The sequence below is a fragment of the Rosa rugosa genome, chromosome 3, assembly GCF_958449725.1.
Source record: "Rosa rugosa chromosome 3, drRosRugo1.1, whole genome shotgun sequence".
NCBI lineage: Eukaryota > Viridiplantae > Streptophyta > Magnoliopsida > Rosales > Rosaceae > Rosa > Rosa rugosa.
This window is the reverse complement of record NC_084822.1, coordinates 29,384,550-29,405,552: the sequence shown is the minus strand read 5'-3', so window position 1 is coordinate 29,405,552 and position 21,003 is coordinate 29,384,550. Positions and strand designations below refer to the sequence as shown.

Genomic DNA, 21,003 nt, shown 5'->3' with positions numbered 1-21,003 from the left:
ACATCTTTAGAGTTACACTTACAACTCTAAAAAAAATCTCGATCACTCCATCTATCAATTGCTTCAACAAGCAATATGTACCATCTTAGCATCCACTAATCGATACTGGTACCACACTCAGTATCTCACCCACGAATCACCTCACTGCTCATTTGGTGGTAAGTCAACATCTAGTGGGTCAAAATTCTGTGATTATAGCACTTCACACTAACCACGTCATAATCCATAATCTGTCCTCACAACAGTATCTGGCCTCATAAATTAGTTATACAACCCTAGCACTCCTAGAGTTGAAAACAACGTTATTACCTAAGCTCATACATCAACACAATGTCTCTTCACAGTCAATCCTATCACGAGGTCATATCAATCTTTCCATAAGTCAACCATACACAAAATCCATCATAGTAACAACGAATTATGCATTACTACTCAACAATAGTCAGTGAACCAGCACTCCACAATAATTTCCAATACCATCCGCAGATCTCAAACCACACCCCGACATTTAGCTAATATATAGTAGCTATCCTAAACACCAAACAACTGTGCATGAATGAATGCTCCATTATAACACAATTCCATCACTAAGCAACCAATAACTGCTAAGTATTCTTCAACTCAAAACATCTGCATATCCAACTAATGGAAAGTATCACAACTACTAGTCAAATACTCGTAACGACTTTAGATACAAGCATTGGTCAAACACCATGACCCCAACAACCAACGACTACAATGCACATAAGGATACTGTTTTTCGTGAAAACCATCCTCAATAACTCCACCAGAGTTTAATCCAAAGGTTCCCATTCCTCAAAGGTGATAACTCAAAGAAGCTACACAAGCTCCACCACTTCACTTACAAAGTCAACCTATGCCATGATCACTTGACATACTACCCTTATTAAAGGTAACATAAGTATCTCCCAAATTACATCACTACACTCGAACACCAATATAGTCTTGAGAATTCTGTCTCATAATCTCTCACACTCCTATCATCTTGAGTTGGTGAGATCAATTCTCTTTTCAACTATTCCTAGGGTCTCAATCTCTTTCACCATTTCAACCCAAGAATAACATCCATCACATCAACTACAGGTAGACTAGGCAACTCAACCTCTAATGCCTCCACCTCATCCTCAACTGTCTCCATAGAAAGGTCATGTCCCTACATCAGACTCGACCTCTACCTCACCGACTCATCAGAGTTAAATCCAGAGGTTCCTATTCCTCGAAGATCACAACTCGCGGAAACTAAACTTATTCTAATACGAACTTAGTAGACAACTCTACCGTCCTACGGACTTACACGTTGTCTAGACCCCATACTAAGACATACCCAATGATTTTACCAGTACCGAAGAGTATATGATGGGGATCCGCTGCAGACGGGCCATCACTCGGGAGGTACTGATTATCACCAAATATGTACCTTACGCTCTGATACCAAACTGTCACGCCCCGGATTTTGAATGATAAATTCAAATCCGAAACCTGAATAATTACAATTACAAAAAACCAAATCTCGAAACTTCGAGTTCATTATTACAATTCACTCTCACAATATATTATAAAGCTCAAATGAGCATAACACACCTCACAACTTACAATTGTTGTAAAACTCTAACAATTGCTCTAACCGCGCGATCACCGTCCTGGTTCTCCTGTCCTGTAGGATTACCCGCTACACAATTTGAATAGTGTACCGGGAGTTGCAACAACACAAAACCCGGTAAGCTTTTTACAGCCAGTATGAGTAAACAAGAAAGAACTGTTGATTTATTAGATTTCAAGACTACCACAAACCCACGTTACTTTCTCACTCTCATATATATATATAGACACTTATGAGTTACTCTCAATTTAGCTCATAAGATCACTCACTCTCATATATATATATAGACACTTATGAGTTACTCTCAAATTCGCTCATAAGATTTCCCAACATTTGGTAGACAGACTCATATATATATATAGACCCTTATGAGTTACTCTCAATTTCCCTCATAAGGTTACCATATATATATTGACACTTATGAGTTACTCTCAATTTCACTCATAAGTTCACTCCACATTTGGCAGACAGACTAGAGCTCTAACTGAACGTAACCACTCGTCCGGCCACAGACGTGATTACGATTTAATACTATTAATAACCACCAGCCCGGTACGAGAGCGTGATTCACTAATAGATGCCATGGTCACCTCGTGACCTAGTGATCTCCACAGATCACAACAATTTATTGTTCCTCAACAATAAAACTCAACACCTCTCACAATATATTGTTTCTCAACAATAAACTCAATACGTCTCACAATATATTGTTTCTCAACAATAACTCAACACAACTCCAACAATACATATTATTTCACGTAAATAATAATAATATATATATATATAGACATTCACACAGGAATGCCTATTAATACCAACTATAGTTCATATGATTGCAATAAAATAACGTAATTAAATGTATTGGGTTCGTAATATGAACCACGTGAGGTTTACTCACCTCGATAATCCCGCTGCGTCTTAAATTCAGCTCAAAATACGATCCACAATCGTCCACCAACTCAAACCGTCAATCACCTAGTCAGATACGATCTTAACTTAGCAATCATTCATAACCCACACATATACGGAAATCCAACGGTCGGATTCAAATTAAACGATGATCCAACGGTCGGATCTGAATTTAATGATGATCCAACGGTCGGATCCTCACGGATCGCCTTTAGGATCATCCTCCAAAATTATCACGAAGATCCAACGGTCAGATCTTCCTAAATCGCCTTTACTAACATCTCCACAAAATTATATGAAAATCCGACGGTCAGATTCTCACGAATCGCCTTCCGAATCACTATTTCTCAATTATACGAAGATCCAACGGTCGGATCTTCGCCCGTGACCTCACAAGGTCACCGGGACAGTCATACGATCAACATATCCAAAATTGAAGCAAAACCGATGGTCAGATCTTCACAGATCGTAAACCGAAGATAAACGTAAAAACGTTAAATAGTAACGTCAAAACGTAAATCCACTATTTATCAACTTTTTCTAACATGACCATGTTATATATCAAAACGCTCGTATGGATGCATAGATCATCGCCTAGATAATGAAAACTCGAAATATGGTCTGATGCGCCGCCACAAGCGGTGGTCAGTGGGCGGTCAACGCGGCGGTCAACGCCGGTCAACCACCTCAGATGGCAAAGTGACCAACTACAAACTGGTTCAAAATGAAAGGGTGATCGACTTCCATACCTGGAGCTAAGTCTGGTTTGGCCTAGATCGTCCTAGATCAAGCGTTGAAGTTGGATTAATCCGGAGCGTCTGATCAGATTCCAGATTAAATCAGGGACGTCGAAAAAGTCAAACCATGATCTAGCGTTCTATACAAAAAATCGTGATGAAAGGCTTACATGGGGATGATCAGCATGAGGAGGAGATCACGAAAATGGGGACGATCGGCCCATGCAACGCCGGAAAAGTCGTTTTCCGGTCGGGTCGGGTTCACATGGCTGGGCGTCTTCGATCTCCATCTGGGGGCAGCGGCGGGGCAAGGCGACACCGGAGGGAGGCCGGGCTTGGAGCGGCGATCACCATGGTGTCCGGGTCGTGGCGGGAGGACGCCGGAGGAGGAAGGAAAATCCGGGTCGGGTCGGCTAAGACCCGTTGGGTCTGACGGTCGAAAGAAGAGAGAGAACGGAGAGAGCTGGGGGACTGTTCAGCAAAAATGAAAATGTTTCGTCCTTAAATGAAAAATCAGATATTTTTCCTATTTATAGAAAATTCCCAATTTTCAAATATTCATAACTTAATCATACGAACTCCGAATATTGCGTTCTACATGTCCACGAACTCGTATCGACGAGCTCTACAACTTTCATGAAGGAAGTTTTCCCAAATTTTGAACGTATAAAAAGTCAACTTTGTTGACCCCCTAAAAACGTTCGTTTTCGAAAATAAAACCGTTCGAACTAATTCCACAACTTCTCCAAGCTTCGTACTCGCTCCTACTATCGTGAAATCATTTCTAAAAATCCACGGAATTTAATTTGGATTTTCCGGGGTATTACAGTATATATGTAACTGACCATGTAATTGATCATGTCACTGACATTGTCATTAACATGGCCTGTGACTTCACTGGGCCAACTCTTTGGCAACGTGTGTTAACCTGATCATGTCACAGATTATGTAACTGATCATGTAACTTACAATGTATGTAATTGACCATGTAACTGATCATGTAACTTACAATGTATGTAACTGACCATGTAACTGATCATGTCACTGACATTGTCATTGACATGGCCTATGACATCACTGGCCATATCAGTAGCTGGCCAAGTTACTGGTCATGTAACTTGCAAACTCAATGCTAACCTTCTTATTTTAAAAATGGAACAAGAACATGTCAAGTCACTAGCTAATCATTGTTATATTCATGTCCTTGACCATGTCACTGTTATACAAGTCATTGACATATTTTGGAATTTTCAAGTCATAGTTATATCTAGGTCACTGGCCAGGTAATTGTTAACTTCAAGTCACTGGCCAAGGTCACTGACTAGGTCATTCATAACCCCAAGTTACTGGCCATGTCAATGTTAATCTCAAGTCACGATTAACCTTAAGTCACTGTTAATCTCAAATCACTGGCCAAGTCACTAACCGAGTCACTATTAAGATATCAATTAAGATACGTAAGCATCAATTATTTTACAGGAACAAATATGGCTCACATGTCCTCGAACACCTACCAGTTTGAACAAACAAAAGTACTAATGAGATTTAATAAGGGGAAATTACTGGTCCCCCCCCTATACTTTTTAGGATTTGACAGTTCAGTCCCTGCTATTCCAATTTTAACACATAACTCCCCACACATTCAAATTTCACACAATTTGGTCCAAAATGACCATTTTACCCCTCACTTCCTTTTTTTTATATATCTAATACACACACACACACACATATATACATACATACATACATACATACATACACACATATATATATATATATATATATATATATATATATATTATATATATATATATATGTTGTAAATATTATTTCTTATGTGGCTGTCCACGTTATTAGTTAGGGACCTACATGTAATATCTTAATAGTGTGAACACTTATCATGTAAACCCTACCTCTATATAAGGGAGGCATCTGAGACTGAATAATATACTTCTCTACTTTCCCCTCATCTCTCTTTATACGTTTCTTATTCTGTACAAAGTAAGTCAATACTTTTTAACACGTTATCAGCACGCTCTGCTATTTTTCTTAAAACTCTATGATGATCTACGAGTTTATAGTGCAACGTTGTTGCTCTTTACTATAATTCATGATCTATGAGTTTATTTATAATCTATATCAATTATGCATATTAGGGTTTATGGAGATATACGGCATCATATCAATTATAATCAATAGTATAATTATAGAGTTTATAGTTTAATATCATGTAAACCCTAATATCATATTAGCCGTGCCATCAGAATGTGCTTCTTCGTTTATAATTGATATAATAGCCGTGCCATCAGAGATGATAATTATAATCTATATCAATTATATATAGTTTCATATGGTTGTTGCGATATCTTCTTCGTTTATATTGCTTCTTCTGTTCCTTCTTCATTAATATATATATGAGGTATATGTTGTTAACATAATGGATATATCTTTGCTGTTTCATTCCTTATCGCATATATGATATTTATTTACTTAAATTTATCTTATATGTTTTATCAATTATGCATATTTAATATTCATAATACCAGTGAACCTGAAGTTTCACTACTGCTACTCGAGCCAGAAGTTTCGAGTACATATCCGTTTGAACCCGAAGTTCAAAAAAAAAAAATACGGAATTTTAGAACCTGAAGTTCTAATCATAGGAAAATTCTAGTATACGTCGATGTATGCCATACATTAACTTTTTTGAATATTTTAGACCGTCGGATATAATTAAACTGAGAATATATCTAACGGTTCAGAATATTCAATGATGGTGACCTGCTCACCTGGTAGCCCTTTTTTTTTTTTTTTTGCAAAATTCTGAATTACATGATAAATCAATTTCATAAATTATAACTATAATCCACGACATAAACCCTAATTCCTAAAGACCAGAAACTATCTCGGCCACCCCATCGTTCATTCAACAGCTACTCATTCAACCTAGCAGAGTTGCGAAGGCTTCGTATCCAGGTAAACGGCATAATTGAATTTGGTTGACCCCATATATATTTCATTCAACAGCTACCATCATTGGAATCATTCAACCTATAACAATCCTGTACGTTTATGTTGATTTTTGATTGCAGTGAGTACATGATCATTTTGCTCAAGGACGAGGACAAGGAGGCGAAAGAGAAGATGCTGTAACCCAGGTACATGGTCATTTTGATCATTCTGTTCAGTATAAGATTGAACCAAGAAATCCGAAGGTTATCAACCCAGGTATGAGGCTTCATTTTTCTTTGCAGCAATTTTTATCTTTTGTAGTGTGAGAAACTAGTCTTTACTCTTTCGAAACTAGTCTTTATCTTTCATAAATTTTATGTTTGAGCACCGATTCCAGTTGAAGATTAGACTATAGAGTTTAAAGACCTTCGTTTTGGTCTCACTGGTCTTAGGGCTAATAGCAAAATAGAAACAAGTAGGGAGGAGGGCAGCCTCCGAAGCATAACTTCATTAAGTTCAATTTTGATGCGGCTTGTGATGGGAGGAGGGGCTATACTGGGTTGGGAGCAGTGTTAATTAAAATAACCACATTGGACACCGATCTTCCTAATTACTTTGATTACTTTGCTATTTTTATCCACTGGCATGCATGGACATCACTGTTAAGGCAATAAATTTGCTGTTCATGTTGGTTTTAAGTCCCTTGAAATTGAAGGGGATGCCCTTACGGTGATTAACACGCTCCATGAGCAGGGAGAAGATCTTAGTGAGGAAGGAAATATATTGGATGAAGCAAAAGATGTGATAAGGCAATTAGATCATTGCAGCCGGGGGTATGTTCGTCGGAACTGTAATATGGTTGCTGACAAGATTGCAAGAGAAGCTCTTTCTTTTACTAATCCTATGCTTTGTTTACAGTTTGGGCCTTCATGGCTTTATAGTTGTATTGAGAGGGATTCTTCTCATAACTAGTTAGTTCTTGGGTGTGGTGCTCTTTCCGCGTCCCAGTTGGGAAAGATTTTAGTGAGGCCATTAGTTTTATGCAGTTTATTACTTAGGTGGATTCTATTATCCTTCCATGGATCAAAGACGGTTTTGATTCACATTCGATCATGGTGTCTAATTTGATTCCTACATTTTCCCTCAAGTACAGAGAGTCACAAAGAATGCAGAAATTTTCTTGGTTATTTGTTTCATAAGTTGCGTGCATGTTTATCCTGTTGGTGTGTACTGGATTAGATGGATGCATCATTTCACTGTCCAACTCAATAGAATGCATGATTTCTAGTGGCACTTCCAAATATGTTGGTGTGATGAAATTGTTCAGTACTTTGTAACACCGCCACAACCCAAAACATGATATCAATAGAGTAATGAAGCAATGAAAATGAAATTTTTGATCCTTATTTTTCACTTCTCAACTGCTTTCCGAGGTTACAAAATTTTGAAAGACCAAGTAATCTCCTAATCTGGTAGTAGGTCTAGTCTTCATTATAAATCATGTAACAAAACTGACCTCATGCAAAGGCTTTCCAGGTTCGGTAGGATTTATGAAATCCGTGATTCCCATTGCTTGGCCTATGTTCACATTACGAAACTAGTACTAACTTAACATGATGGGAGTTCTCCAACTTAAACTAACAGAGGCGTAAGACTACACTTATCTAACTCTACTAATTGCTCCTATAGTTGACTGTGACTTGTCTACTTTTGATGCATTTCTAGCATAGCCTGAAAGAAAGCTTCATCACTAGCTAGCTTCATTTTCTTCCCCGATTACACACTATATATTTTTGTTCTATTCATTCCTGCAGCTGCTGTTTCAAGTATCATAGAAAAAGAAATTGCAGAAATTGTGATATTTTTTTATTCCACTAACATTTTCAAGACATAATTCCTTGATGCATTTGCAGGAAGATGATATCCATTTGAAAAACCGGTCATCTTCAACCATATAAGCAAAAAGTCAAAAGGTATAATGCAACAACCAAGGCAATTGAAAACGTATCAACTGGGCAAGTAGTATTTAACATATACAACACTTGGTGACCTAACAACTAATACATTGGTGAGTTAACAAGGGCAAACATGTCTTGATGGAAGAAGAGTAGCAGTCAGCCTTCAATCTCCTTGACACCAACATCAAAGCATGGACTGATAACCATGCGAGTCTTTCTTCATACCTGTTGTAAAGAAGAAGCTTAATACATATATAAGATGAAGAAAGTTCATTACTGAAATTAAGAGATGGGCAAGAAAGTATCCACCTTTATTGTACTTCTGAAATACATAAAAATTGGGATCAAACAGTCAAATTTCACACCAAATCAATCCAAAGACTCAAACTTCTCTAAAGATCATGGGTACCCAAATAGAAATCAATCCAAACAATGAAAAAAACTGAAGACGTACACACACCTTTGCTATAATCTCCGCCGCGAAGCTCTCCGGCATGTCCCCAATACTCGGCTTTGATTGCAGATGCGAAGACCCAACTTGAAGTGGTCACCGACAGTAGCAAAGGTGGAGGCGGCGATGGATGAACGACGTCGTCCCAAGAGCACCGAGAGAGAGAGAGAGAGAGAGAGAGAGTTAAAGGAGAAAACAGAGAAGAGGCGCTGCACGAAGAAGAGCAATCTAACTCATGCATCAAAAAAAAAACAAAAAACAAAACTGAATTGTATTGAAAACTCAATTGGATTAAATCGACGGTTAGTAAGCTCGATCCGCGTGAAAAAAAGAGAACAGAAGTCGTTATCTGACGGCTGAAATAAGGAGTACACGGATCGCACTTCACTTCGCTTATATTTGATGTACTAGCGTGGAATTAGCAAAAATATGATTGAAGAATCCTTATTCAGGTGACAAAGGTGGTCAAAGTGTAAACATAAACGACTTTTAGATAAATTTTGTAGTAGAATGCAATGTATAAGCGAACTATTTTATAGAGGAGCATATATCTTGTTAAGGTGAGATATGTTGTCGAGGAGGAGCAGATATCTTGTTAAGGAGAAGATATGTTGTCGAGGAGGAGCATATATCTTGTTAAGGAGAGATATGTTGTCGAGGAGGAGCATATATATATCTTGTTAAGGAGAGATATGTTGTCGAGGAGGAGCATATATATATCTTGTTAAGGAGAGATATGTTGTCGAGGAGGAGCATATATCTTGTTAAGGAGAGATATGTTGTCGAGGAGGAGCATATATCTTGTTAAGGAGAGATATGTTGTCGAGGAGGAGCATATATATATCTTGTTAAGATGAGATATGTTGTCGAGGAGGAGCAGATATCTTGTTAAGGAGAAGATATGTTGTCGAGGAGAAGCAGATATCTTGTTAAGGTGAGACATATGTAGTAATGTAGTCGATGAGCAGATATCCTGTGAAGGATGAGGTATCTTGTTGAGAAAGAAATATCTTGTCGAGGAGGAGCATAGATTATCAAGAATCATATATTTCATTTAGGGAATAGGGTTAGGGTTACTATTTAGGGGTTAAAGTTTGGAGTTTAGGGTTTAGGGTTTGGGGTTTAGGGTTTAGGGTTTAGGGTCTTAGAGTACTAATGAATGTATCTTGTTGTTTTGAAATTTGTTAAACAACATTTAATACGGATTAGGAATTCAATTGTAGTTAATTTCTAAATAAATGAAAATTTTAGGGTTTAGGGTTTAGGGTTTAGGGTTTAGGGTTTAGGGTCTTTTATATTTCAGAAAGCATTAATATTTTCCATATATTTAAATGAAAATCCTTTATGTTAATGGAAAAGGGAAAAAAATAGTTATAGATAAATCAATTTCGTTCGTAAGTTATAACCCACAACTTATAGTCCACGACATAAACCCTAATTCCTAAAGACCAGAAACTATCTCGGTTGCGCAAGGCTTCGTATCCAGGTAAAGGCACAATTCAACCTAGAGACAGAGCGGATTTTGAGGAGTGCAGGCAAGGAGGCGAAAGAGAAGATGCTGTAACCCTATAATTATTAACTGAAGGTATACATTACGGAGTTCCTTTCTTCCCTGACTGAAAACTTGAGAACAATTTTGCTCCACTGCAATTTGACTCAGAGAGTGCTGTTTGCTATTTGTGCAGATGCTTGAAGTCTGAAGTATCTTCTTGCATTGAAGAATCTGAAGAATATAAGAAGTATGAACTGGGCAAGTTTCTCATTTGAATTTCTATTAGAAAGTGTGCGGTTGTTCAAGCAGAATAAAGCAAAGTACATATCTGGATGTGTGTTGTTCTTCCAACTATATTATTATAATGTCATCGGCTTAGGAACTACCAACAAATCCTTGGGAATAAATCTGTCATTCATTAATAAGATTAGTTTCATCAAAAGATTGAGGTCACAAACACAATGAGCATTTCAATCAGAAAAAATGACAAATACAAAACTCCCAAAATGACAATAGAATTATAAAGTCTGAGTCAGTGAGTTGTGTATCTCAAGCCTTCTTTTTGCTGCCCAGCATAGGTCTCTTGCCAATCATTGAACTACTCGTCCTGGAAGTTGTCAACAGCCCATGTAGTATGGCCAAAACACCAGGAAAGGGAAGTACGTAAACAGCAGCTTATCAGAAGCCTTGCCAGACTGAACTTGTTCTGATAATATAGTCACATGAAATTTCACAAAAGCAAGCAATACCAAACAAAAGAAAGTTGCAGAGATAGACAATCCAATATGAAACAGAATTTCAACAATTCACACTTTAGAAAATAGAAAATCTCCATCCCTCACAACCTAATTATAAAATTTTCATCACTATAAGTTAACATTAAGGACAAGTTGGTGGCTTAAACACATTTTAACCTGCAATGTTGTTCTGTTTCTAATCCAATGCATACCTAAAATGAGGATTAAAACATAATCTAACATAAATGCTTCATCAGAGTTCAATGGAAACTTGATCTTGGAATTGTGGAATTGCTTGGTACTTTCCCTCTTGCAAAGCTTAGCTGGGATCGTGGCACTGCAGCACTATTGAGATAAATGGAACAAATCACCAGCAAGCAGTATTGTTACAAAATTATATTTACCACAATATCAAAATTTAAAGTAATATGACCTCATCAAGAAAGTTGGCTAAACAGTTTCAAAAAATGAACCTTTTATACTGAAAAACAGAATGTAAAGAACTTAGGTTACATGAGTTGGGGCTAATAAATTATGCGGTTCAGCAAAGATCCACTATTTGCTACAAAAAAGACATTTGTTTCCAGGTAGCATACAAGCTTTGATTGCAGGATGCAGGGACTGAATGAATGTCACTCAAACTCACATGGAAAAAAAGGTAACAGACATATCAGAATCCAACCAATCCTACTTCTTATTATAAGAGACATAAATTTCTTTACACAAACAAAGGAGTACAGTGTGTGTCTCAGTGGATACGAGTCCAACACAGAAGCCAGCATAATCTACTCACCGCAATAGTCCTTTTTTGTGCTACCACTTTGGACGATTCATAAAGCGGTCGCAGCACTTCCGGCACACTCCAAGCCTGGAACAAGATGAAAAACAATTGAGTTTTCCTGAATAACAAATAACCAAAGAAAATAAAGATCCGAAATTCAGACCTCAAGGTTCAGGTGGTCAACAATATGAATGATTGATCCTCCACCCTCACACGGTCGAATCAGATAACCACTAGGAAGCATTTCTGCTCTAACAAACTGGGCAGCAGAAGCTCCATTGGGGCCAGCACCAAAACCAGAAGGGAATATTGGTGAAGTAATGAGTCAGGGAGGGAACAAAACCCCAACAGATTGGACATTACTGGAATTGGAGTTCGAATTAGTCGGCTTCTGGCTCCGACGATGACTAAGAGAGATCGAAAATTTTAGGGTTTGGGAATTCTGATTTGGGATTTTGGGGCTTCTTCGATTAGATTTCTGTAAATTCAAAGAGAAGAGAAACTAAGGATGGAGAGAATTGCAGCGGAGAAGTGAATCAAGTGATAGCGGAGCGATGTTCAGGCAGCCATGGATCTGACACGCTAGAATATAAACTATGAACCAAGGAGGAAGAAGGAAGAAGGAAGAAGGACGCTGGAAGAGAAAGACAAATAGAGAACCCCAATCCTCAGTTCGGTAAAAAAAAAAAAAAAAAAAAAAAAACACAACACAATCTCTTGATAGAACGAATTATTGTAAAAAGTGGTAGTCAAGTTGTAATTAGTGTTAATATTTCACTATAACAAGTTTGAGAACAGTTTTACTAATAAAACAACGAATTGTGGTAAAAAGTGCTAATTTAGTTATAATAAGTGTTAATACTTCATTAGTACAAGTTTTCAGAACCACTTTACTAATAAAACAACGAATGTGTTGCTATAATAGTAAAACTTCATATATTTAAGTAAATTTACGGTGAGTCCTTTATGGTGTAATAAGGTTGTCTATCTTGTAATTACTGTCCTTTATGAGTTATTTACATATTTAACGATGTTTTTTTCCTGATTTTACGACAATTGAGGTCCAAAGTAGTAACTAAGGTTGTATTTATGGTAATTCTTTAATATTACAAGTTTGAGAACCATTTAACCGATAAGACAACGAATTGTTGTAGAAGTAGTAATCAAGCTCTTATTTGTAGTAATTTTTTATATTACAAGTCTGAGACCCATTTTACTAATGTGACAACGAATTGCTGTTAACGTGGTAAAACTTTATGTATATATTATAAATGAGGCGCGAGTCCTTAATTGTGTATTAAAGTTCTATATTTTGTAATTTAATACTTTTCTTGTGTAAATCTCATCATCCATGAGATAATTACTCGTTTGACAATGCATTTTACTATAAATTACAACAATTGAGGTATAACGTTGTAATTATGGTTGTTTTTATGATAATTACATGAAATGTGATCCATTTACAAAAAAAGCGATCCCTTTACCAATGCAACAACAAATGTTTTGTTTATATGGTAAATAATCATATTAGACCTAAAACTTTTCAAGTCCTTATTCTTGTAATCCAGTTGTTCTTTTTGTAACTAGAGTCCTTTCTTTTGTAAATTATATCATCGATGAGGCATTTTACAACAAAATACCACATTGGACGTATTTAGTGATAATTATAGTTGTAATAAAAGTAATTACAACATTTACGATCTTCATTACAAGTTTTTGAACGATTTACGTATAAAAGAATAAATGAGTACTTAGTATGGTAATTTTTTTTTTTTTTAAGTACACATGTCAAATTATAAGTGGATAACATGTTGACCTGTACAACAGGTTTCACTAACTAATTTAATTTAATATATATTAATTAAAAAGTTGATGTATGACAAACATCAACACACCTTAGACTTACCCCTAATCATAAGACCACGAACCTGAAGCTTCGTGTATATAATTGCGATCCAATGTTCATTTTTTTTTTTTTTTCGAACCTGAAGTTTCGATATTGATTACTTATTTGTTAAGAACCTGTAGTTCTAACACTATACATGGATCCTAACATACCTCATCTTCATTGTGGCAGGAAGATGACGAATTTGGCAAAATTGGATTTTGTCGCCCTTGACATCTCTGGCAAGAACTACCTGTCTTGGGCTCTTGATGCAGAGATTCATCTCGAAGCCCAAAACCTTGGGCCTACAATCAAGGAAGGAAACTCAGCGTCCCCGCAGAATAAAGCTAAGGCTATGATTTTTCTGCGCCACCATCTCCATCAGGGATTGAAGGACGAGTACTTAACTGTCAAAGACCCACTTGAGCTATGGACAGGTTTGGCAGATAGGTTCGCTCACCAAAAGACTGTTGTGCTCCCTAGAGCACGTTATGAATGGACGCATCTGCGCCTTCAAGATTACAGTTCTGTGATAGATTATAATTCTGCCATGTTCAGGATCACCTCCCAAATGAATCTTTGTGGAGAAACTGTAACTCAGGCCATGATGCTTGAAAAGACCTTCTCCACTTTTCATGCCTCCAATATGGTCTTACAGCAGCAATACAGAGAAAGAGGATTCACCAAATATTCTGATCTCATCTCTTGTCTTCTGGTGGCTGAGCAAAACAATGAGCTCTTAATGAAGAACCATCAGTCTCGCCCTACAGGATCACAACCATTCCCTGAAGCGAATGCTGCTTTTACTAGTGGTTATGGCAATAGACGTGGTGGAAGGAATGGCAAAGCCCGTAACCGTGGTCATAGACGTGGTCAGGGTCGACAAAATGGCCAAGCTCGTGGGGGCTACAACCAGCAGTTGGGCCCAAGGAACAATGCCAAGATTACTAAAGGAAATGGTCAGATGATCAAACCTCATAAAAATGAAGACAGTGTTTGTCTTAGATGTGGTGGTAAAGGCCATTGGGCTCGCACCTGTCGTGCAGAAGACCATTTGGTGGCACTCTACAAAGCTTCCTTGAAAAAGAAAAATGTGGAGACAAACTACATTGACCACTCTGACCCTTGGGATTCATCTGAGCCTATGGACATTACTCCGCTTGATGTCTCAGATTTTTTTGCGAACAATGGAAGCAATTTTGATGATATGACTAGTGGTGGAATCCTTGACGACAACTAGTTGTCAGCCTATGCTTAGGCATTTTTTCTTTTATGTTTTCCTCGCATTAGTCGATCGTATTTCTCTTTGTTTTGGTCTCTAAATTGGATTTTTTTTTAGTTGTATTTTTCTCTCTAGTTTGGAAGTTCAATAAAAGAAGAATGTTTCTATTCTATTATATATATTTTCCCGAACAGTTTGATTTACCATGTTTTTTTTTTATGACCATTACTCCTACTGGTATATAATTATGGTTCGTTATAAGTTCCCCAGTTTTTGGTCTAGCTCAAAAGTTCTTGTTCAGACGTGCATGCACACATGAATTCATCATAGATATTCTTTTTAACGTTTTTCAGAGTAAAATACATGAGGTAGTACTGCAGCATGTAGATAAAGATTAATGACACTAACTTGTGCATGGAATGATTATGTACTTATCTTTGTGCAAAGAATATCACAAGTAGATATTTCAATGACTTTATGAGATTGATTAGACTCTGAACGTCTTGCAACTATAGTTATTGGTAGGAAGTTGTTTTTAAAACTACTTCTAACTAGTCCCTTGTTTTTTTTTGTTTTTTTTTTAAACTTCCGTTTGAAAAAAGAGAGATTTATATTTCTTTAAATACAATATTATGCCTTAGTCAGATTAATTAATTATTATTATTTTTTTTTTTTTGAAGGCATGAAAATGGATTTTGGATGCTCTCAACTTATGAATGATGGAGAAGAAATATGTCTTGCTGACAGTGCCACTACACATACGATCCTTCGCGATCGGGTTTATTTCTCCACTTTAACACCTTCTAAAGCCAATGTGACTACTATCTCAGGTCCTGCAGACCTGATTGAAGGCTCCGGAAGAGCCCACATTAGGCTACCCAATGGAACTCCATTGTCCATTCAAGAGGCTTTATACTCTTCGAGATCCAGAAGAAATCTCCTCAGTTTTAGAGATATCCGTTTAAATGGATACCACATTGAGACCACAAATGATAATCATGTGGAATATCTTTGCATTACGTCCGATAAAAACTGCCAGAAGCAGATATTGGAAAAATTGGTTGCCCTATCATCTGGGTTGTATTACACAACCATTCAACCAATTGAGGCATACCATGTTGTGAACCAGCAGTTCAAAAATCAACATACATTTATGCTTTGGCATGACCGTTTGGGTCACCCCGGATCCACCATGATGCGTAGGATTATTACAAATTCCAATGGACATCCATTGATGACTAAACATATTATTTTGCCAAGCAACCCTTGCAAAGCTTGCTCACAAGGGAAATTGGTGGTTAAACCATCTTATGCAAAGGTAGATATCGAATCCCCATCTTTTCTACAAAGAATTCAAGGGGACATTTGTGGCCCGATTGACCCATCTTGTGGACCATTCCGATATTTTATGGTCCTAGTTGATGCCTCTACAAGATGGTCACACGTTTGCCTCTTGTCTACCCGTAATGTGGCATTTGCCAAACTACTTGCTCAGATAATTAAATTACGAGCTCAATTCCCGGACTACACCTTCAAGTCCATTCGTCTAGACAATGCTGGTGAATTTACATCTCAAACCTTTGATGATTACTGCATGTCTATGGGAATTGAAATTGAACATTCAGTTCCTCATGTTCATACACAAAATGGTTTGGCAGAAGCTCTTATTAAGAGACTTCAAATAATAGCTCGCACTTTGCTAATGAAAACAAAGATGCCAGTTTCTGCTTGGGGGCATGCAATTTTGCATGCAGCAGCTTTAATTCGGTTGAGGCCCATAGCCAACCATCAATATTCCCCATTACAACTTGTTTCTGGGAGCCAGCCCAATATCTCCCATCTTCGAACATTTGGTTGTGCTGTTTATGTGCCTATTGCACCGCCACAACGTATAAAAATGGGCCCTCAACGTCGATTGGGAATCTACATTGGTTTTGATTCACCATCCATTATTCGGTATTTAGAACCCATGACGGGTGATACCTTCACCGCACGGTTTGCAGATTGCCATTTTGATGAGACAATATTCCCGCCGTTAGGGGGAGATAAGACTGTTCCAAATGAACGTCGTGAATTAATGTGGACTGTACCCACTATATCTCATCTTGACCCTCGTACTAAAGAAAGTGAAATTGAAGTACGAAGGATTCTGCACCTTCAAAATATTGCTAACACAATGCCTGATGCATTCACTGACACAGCAAAAGTGACAAGATCACATATCCCAGCAATAAATGCACCGGCAAGAATTAATGTCCAAATTGGACAAAATAATGTGGCGGCCAATGAGCCATCTGCTGCACGCCTGAAGCGTGGCAGACCTGTAGGTTCAAAAGATTCAGTTCCTAGAAAGAGGAAAACAAAGGCACATCTGAATCCTAATGAAATCGCCCCTGAAGAGAATATTGGGCAAGACATTAATGTCCGATCCACAATTCATGATTCTGTGACTACAGAAGAGGAAAATGACATCAGTGAGACACCAGCCCATGAAGAGGCTCAGGTACCTGAAAATAAGGAAATTTCCGTAAACTACGTGTACACCAATGAGTTGTGGGATCGTAGAGATATGATCATAGACAATATATTCTCATTCGCAGTAGCTACTGAAATAATAAAAGGCGATGACACTGAACCTCGCTCTGTTAATGAATGTAGACAGAGACATGACTGGCTCAAATGGAAAGATATGCAATCCAAACTGAATTAAATTCTTTAGAAAAACGCAGTGTTTTCGGACCTGTTGTCCAGACACCACCCAATGTCAAACCGGTTGGATATAAATGGGTATTTGTAAGAAAGCGTAATGAGAGAAATGAGATTGCAAGATATAAGGCGCGACTTGTCGCGCAAGGTTTTTCACAAAGGCCTGGGATAGATTATGAGGAAACATATTCTCCCGTAATGGATGCTATCACATTCCGCTATCTAATAAGTTTAGTAGTTTCGGAAAAACTTGATATGCGACTTATGGATGTTGTTACTGCATACCTATATGGTGAGTTAGATACTGATATCTACATGAAAGTCCCAGAAGGACTTAGGTTGCCTGAAGCAACTGCAAAACCACGCAATATGTACTCAATCAAACTGAGACGATCCTTATATGGATTGAAGCAATCTGGACGAATGTGGTACAACCGCCTCAGTGAGTATCTACTTAAGGAAGGATATGTCAATGATCCTATATGTCCTTGCGTGTTCATTAAGCAATCAAATTCTGGTTTTGCAATAGTCGCAGTTTATGTCGATGACATGAATCTGATTGGAAGTTCTTCAGAACTTGGAAAAACTGCTGAATATTTAAAGAAAGAATTTGAAATGAAAGACCTTGGAAAAACAAGGTATTGCCTTGGGCTGCAGATTGAGCATTTGGATAGTGGGATTCTTGTCCATCAATCTGCTTATACTGAAAAACTTCTAAAGAGATTCGGTATGGACAAAGCTCACCCACTTAGTACCCCAATGGTTGTTCGGAGTCTTGACACTATGAAAGATCCATTTCGTCCCAGACAAGATGACGAAATTATCCTCGGTCCAGAAGTACCATATCTTAGTGCTATTGGTGCCCTACTTTATTTGGCACAATATACAAGACCCGACATTGCATTTGCAGTTAGTGTGTTGGCAAGATATAGCTCTGCTCCAACATCACGCCATTGGAAAGGCGTAAAAGACATTTTACGCTACCTTCGTGGTACAACAGATATGGGTTTATTTTATACAAATAAATCTGTTGATAATCCCACGATTGTTGGATATGCTGATGCAGGATATCTCTCTGATCCGCATAGAGGTCGCTCTCAAACAGGATATGTTTTTACTTGTGGAGACACTGCAATTTCATGGCGATCATCTAAGCAAACACTCGTGGCTACTTCCTCCAATCATTCAGAAATAATTGCATTATATGAAGCTGGCCGAGAATGTTTTTGGTTAAGATCCATGATTCGCCATATTCGAAGCACGTGTGATTTACCTTCAGTAACTGACAATCCAACAGTCATGTATGAAGACAATGCTGCTTGTATTGCTCAGATTAAAGAAGGATTCATCAAAGGTGACAAGACTAAGCATATCGCACCAAAGTTCTTCCACACCCATGAGCTTCAAAAGAATCAAGAAATTGCAGTAAAGCAAATTCGATCCGATGAAAACTTAGCTGATTTATTCACCAAATCTCTACCTAAGTGTACTTTCCAGAAGTTAGTGGAAGGGATTGGATTGAGACGACTCTCGAAGCTATCAAGCGACGCATGCAAAGATCAGGGGGAGATTTCAATCAGGGGGAGCATCAAGAAACATGCTACCTAGGACATATGCGCGTTGTGCTCTTTTTGTCCTTCGACCAGGGTTATTTTTATCCCACTGGGTTTTTGTTACCTGGCAAGGTTTTTAGTGAGGCAACAATAAGCGCATCCAATGCCATCATCAATTGGTGGACATCCAAGGGGGAGTGTTGTAAATATTATTTCTTATGTGGCTGTCCACGTTATTAGTTAGGGACCTACATGTAATATCTTAATAGTGTGAACACTTATCATGTAAACCCTACCTCTATATAAGGGAGGCATCTGAGACTGAATAATATACTTCTCTACTTTCCCCTCATCTCTCTTTATACGTTTCTTATTCTCTACAAAGTAAGTCAATACTTTTTAACAATATACACACACACACACATATGTATAAAATTATACATATATTTATATATCTACATATACATATACATATACATATACATACATACATATATATATAGGTATATATATATATATATATATATATATATATATATATATATATATATATATAGGTATATATATATATATATGTATGTATGTATATGTATAGATACATATACATATATATCTAATGTGTTTATGTATTTGGTAAGTCTATATACTATGTTTATGTTTCATATTATAAAAAAAATTCACAACTTTTATATATCTAATGTGAGTGTGTGTATATATATATATATATATGCATGTGTATGTATATATCTGCATATGTATATGTACACACACACATATATACATATCAGTATTAATTAAGCAAACAACCCTTATGGTTAAATTTTCAGAAACTCCTGCAATTGCCCCTCTCTTGATAATAACCAGCGTAAAAGAATTTAATAACAAAGGGGTAAAAGAGTAATAAATTAGTAGAAAAGATAAGAGGATAGACAAGGATAAATTTAAACGTTCAGTTAAGCAGTAGAATATCTTAAACAGATTGCAGTTATATCCTCCCACCTCATCTTTACGTGCCAAAACTGCCCACCTTTAGGTGCAAAAACTGCATATTGGTAGCAGCACCCCTCTCATAATCTCACACACTTTAAACAACAAGAAGTCTAAGAAAGGTATGTTGTGGTTCCATGGAAGAATATTCAATGAAGGGACCTTAAACTGTTCAATTTGTTCATTCAGGAGGCTTTGTTCTGTTCACGCGGAAAACTGTTGGTAAGCAATGTATTATTGTCCTTATTGCAACTCTTATTCATTTTGATTTCATGTTTATTGATCCTTTCTGATTGTATGTGCCTTTTGAAATAGGTGAAGGCATATGATCTATGAATTGTGACTTTTGATAACACTTCTTTGGCGATTTCATCTGTGTTTTATGAATCAATTGGGTAATTTTTTGTTTATCTCTATCTCACTGGTCAAGGATTTGTTTTTCTTTGAAAAATTTATGCTTTATTAGAGAAATCAGTACACTACACCACACACTTAATTTGTACGTTTCTTCTTTTCTCAATTGCAAACCATATTACCTTAAGTTCTCTTTGCCGGACTATCATATCGCTACCTCTTTTTTTTCCAGAAAAAGATCAAGTGATGATCTTGATCAGCTCTGGCGTATTCACTGCAGCTATACATATGACAATCTAGGAGAGTCAACATAGCCTTGATCTGTCGGCTATTGCTCGATCTTAGGATTAAATCTAAATTTGTGGTACGTAAAAGTGATGAGATCGGAACCGTCATGTTTCTTTGCTTAGGAAAGGGAATTCGTCTTTTAATTCCAGTAGGCCATCGTTTGTATTGAATAATTATGATAGAACTAATCGGTAATAATAGTAGGTGTCATGGTAATTTCTTTCTCTGTCATCTCTGAATTTATGTTGTAACTTGCTTTTAATATACAAAGAATTCCAGTCAGCTACGTACCGTACCCTTTCATTTATCGTTTGATTATAAGCAGTTGTTGAAATTTACATTGAAAAGATGCATATTGAAAAGAAGGATT

At 37.2% G+C, this 21,003-nt stretch overlaps 2 protein-coding genes and 1 long non-coding RNA gene across 5 annotated transcripts; 1 reads left to right on the top strand and 2 right to left on the bottom strand.

Moving 5' to 3' along the window:
- Positions 1-726: 726 nt before the first annotated feature.
- On the bottom strand, positions 727-3,460 carry LOC133736163 (uncharacterized). The gene is made up of 3 exons (XR_009859442.1): positions 3,280-3,460; positions 2,520-2,596; positions 727-1,690 (listed from the first exon to the last, which is right to left on the bottom strand). It is a non-coding gene; the product is annotated as an uncharacterized LOC133736163 (long non-coding RNA).
- Positions 3,461-8,212: 4,752 nt separating this feature from the next.
- LOC133735497 (uncharacterized) lies at positions 8,213-12,307 on the bottom strand. 3 transcript variants are annotated; one of them, XR_009859061.1, is made up of 4 exons: positions 11,802-12,307; positions 11,651-11,725; positions 8,638-10,826; positions 8,213-8,402 (listed from the first exon to the last, which is right to left on the bottom strand). XR_009859061.1 is itself a non-coding variant. In XM_062162904.1 (4 exons), the coding sequence occupies exons 1-4, from the start codon at positions 11,880-11,882 to the stop codon at positions 10,738-10,740; spliced, it is 378 nt and encodes a 125-aa protein (XP_062018888.1). In that variant the 5' UTR covers positions 11,883-12,307; the 3' UTR covers positions 8,633-10,737. The 3 variants fall into 3 exon arrangements, 1 of the variants encoding a protein (XP_062018888.1); XM_062162904.1 differs by lacking the exon at positions 8,213-8,402 and adding an exon at positions 11,070-11,202 and having other exon boundaries at positions 8,633-10,826; XR_009859060.1 differs by having other exon boundaries at positions 8,638-11,725.
- Positions 12,308-13,680: 1,373 nt separating this feature from the next.
- LOC133737525 (uncharacterized) lies at positions 13,681-14,763 on the top strand. The gene has a single exon (XM_062165061.1). The coding sequence runs from the start codon at positions 13,681-13,683 to the stop codon at positions 14,761-14,763; it is 1,083 nt and encodes a 360-aa protein (XP_062021045.1).
- The last annotated feature ends 6,240 nt before the right edge of the window (positions 14,764-21,003 follow it).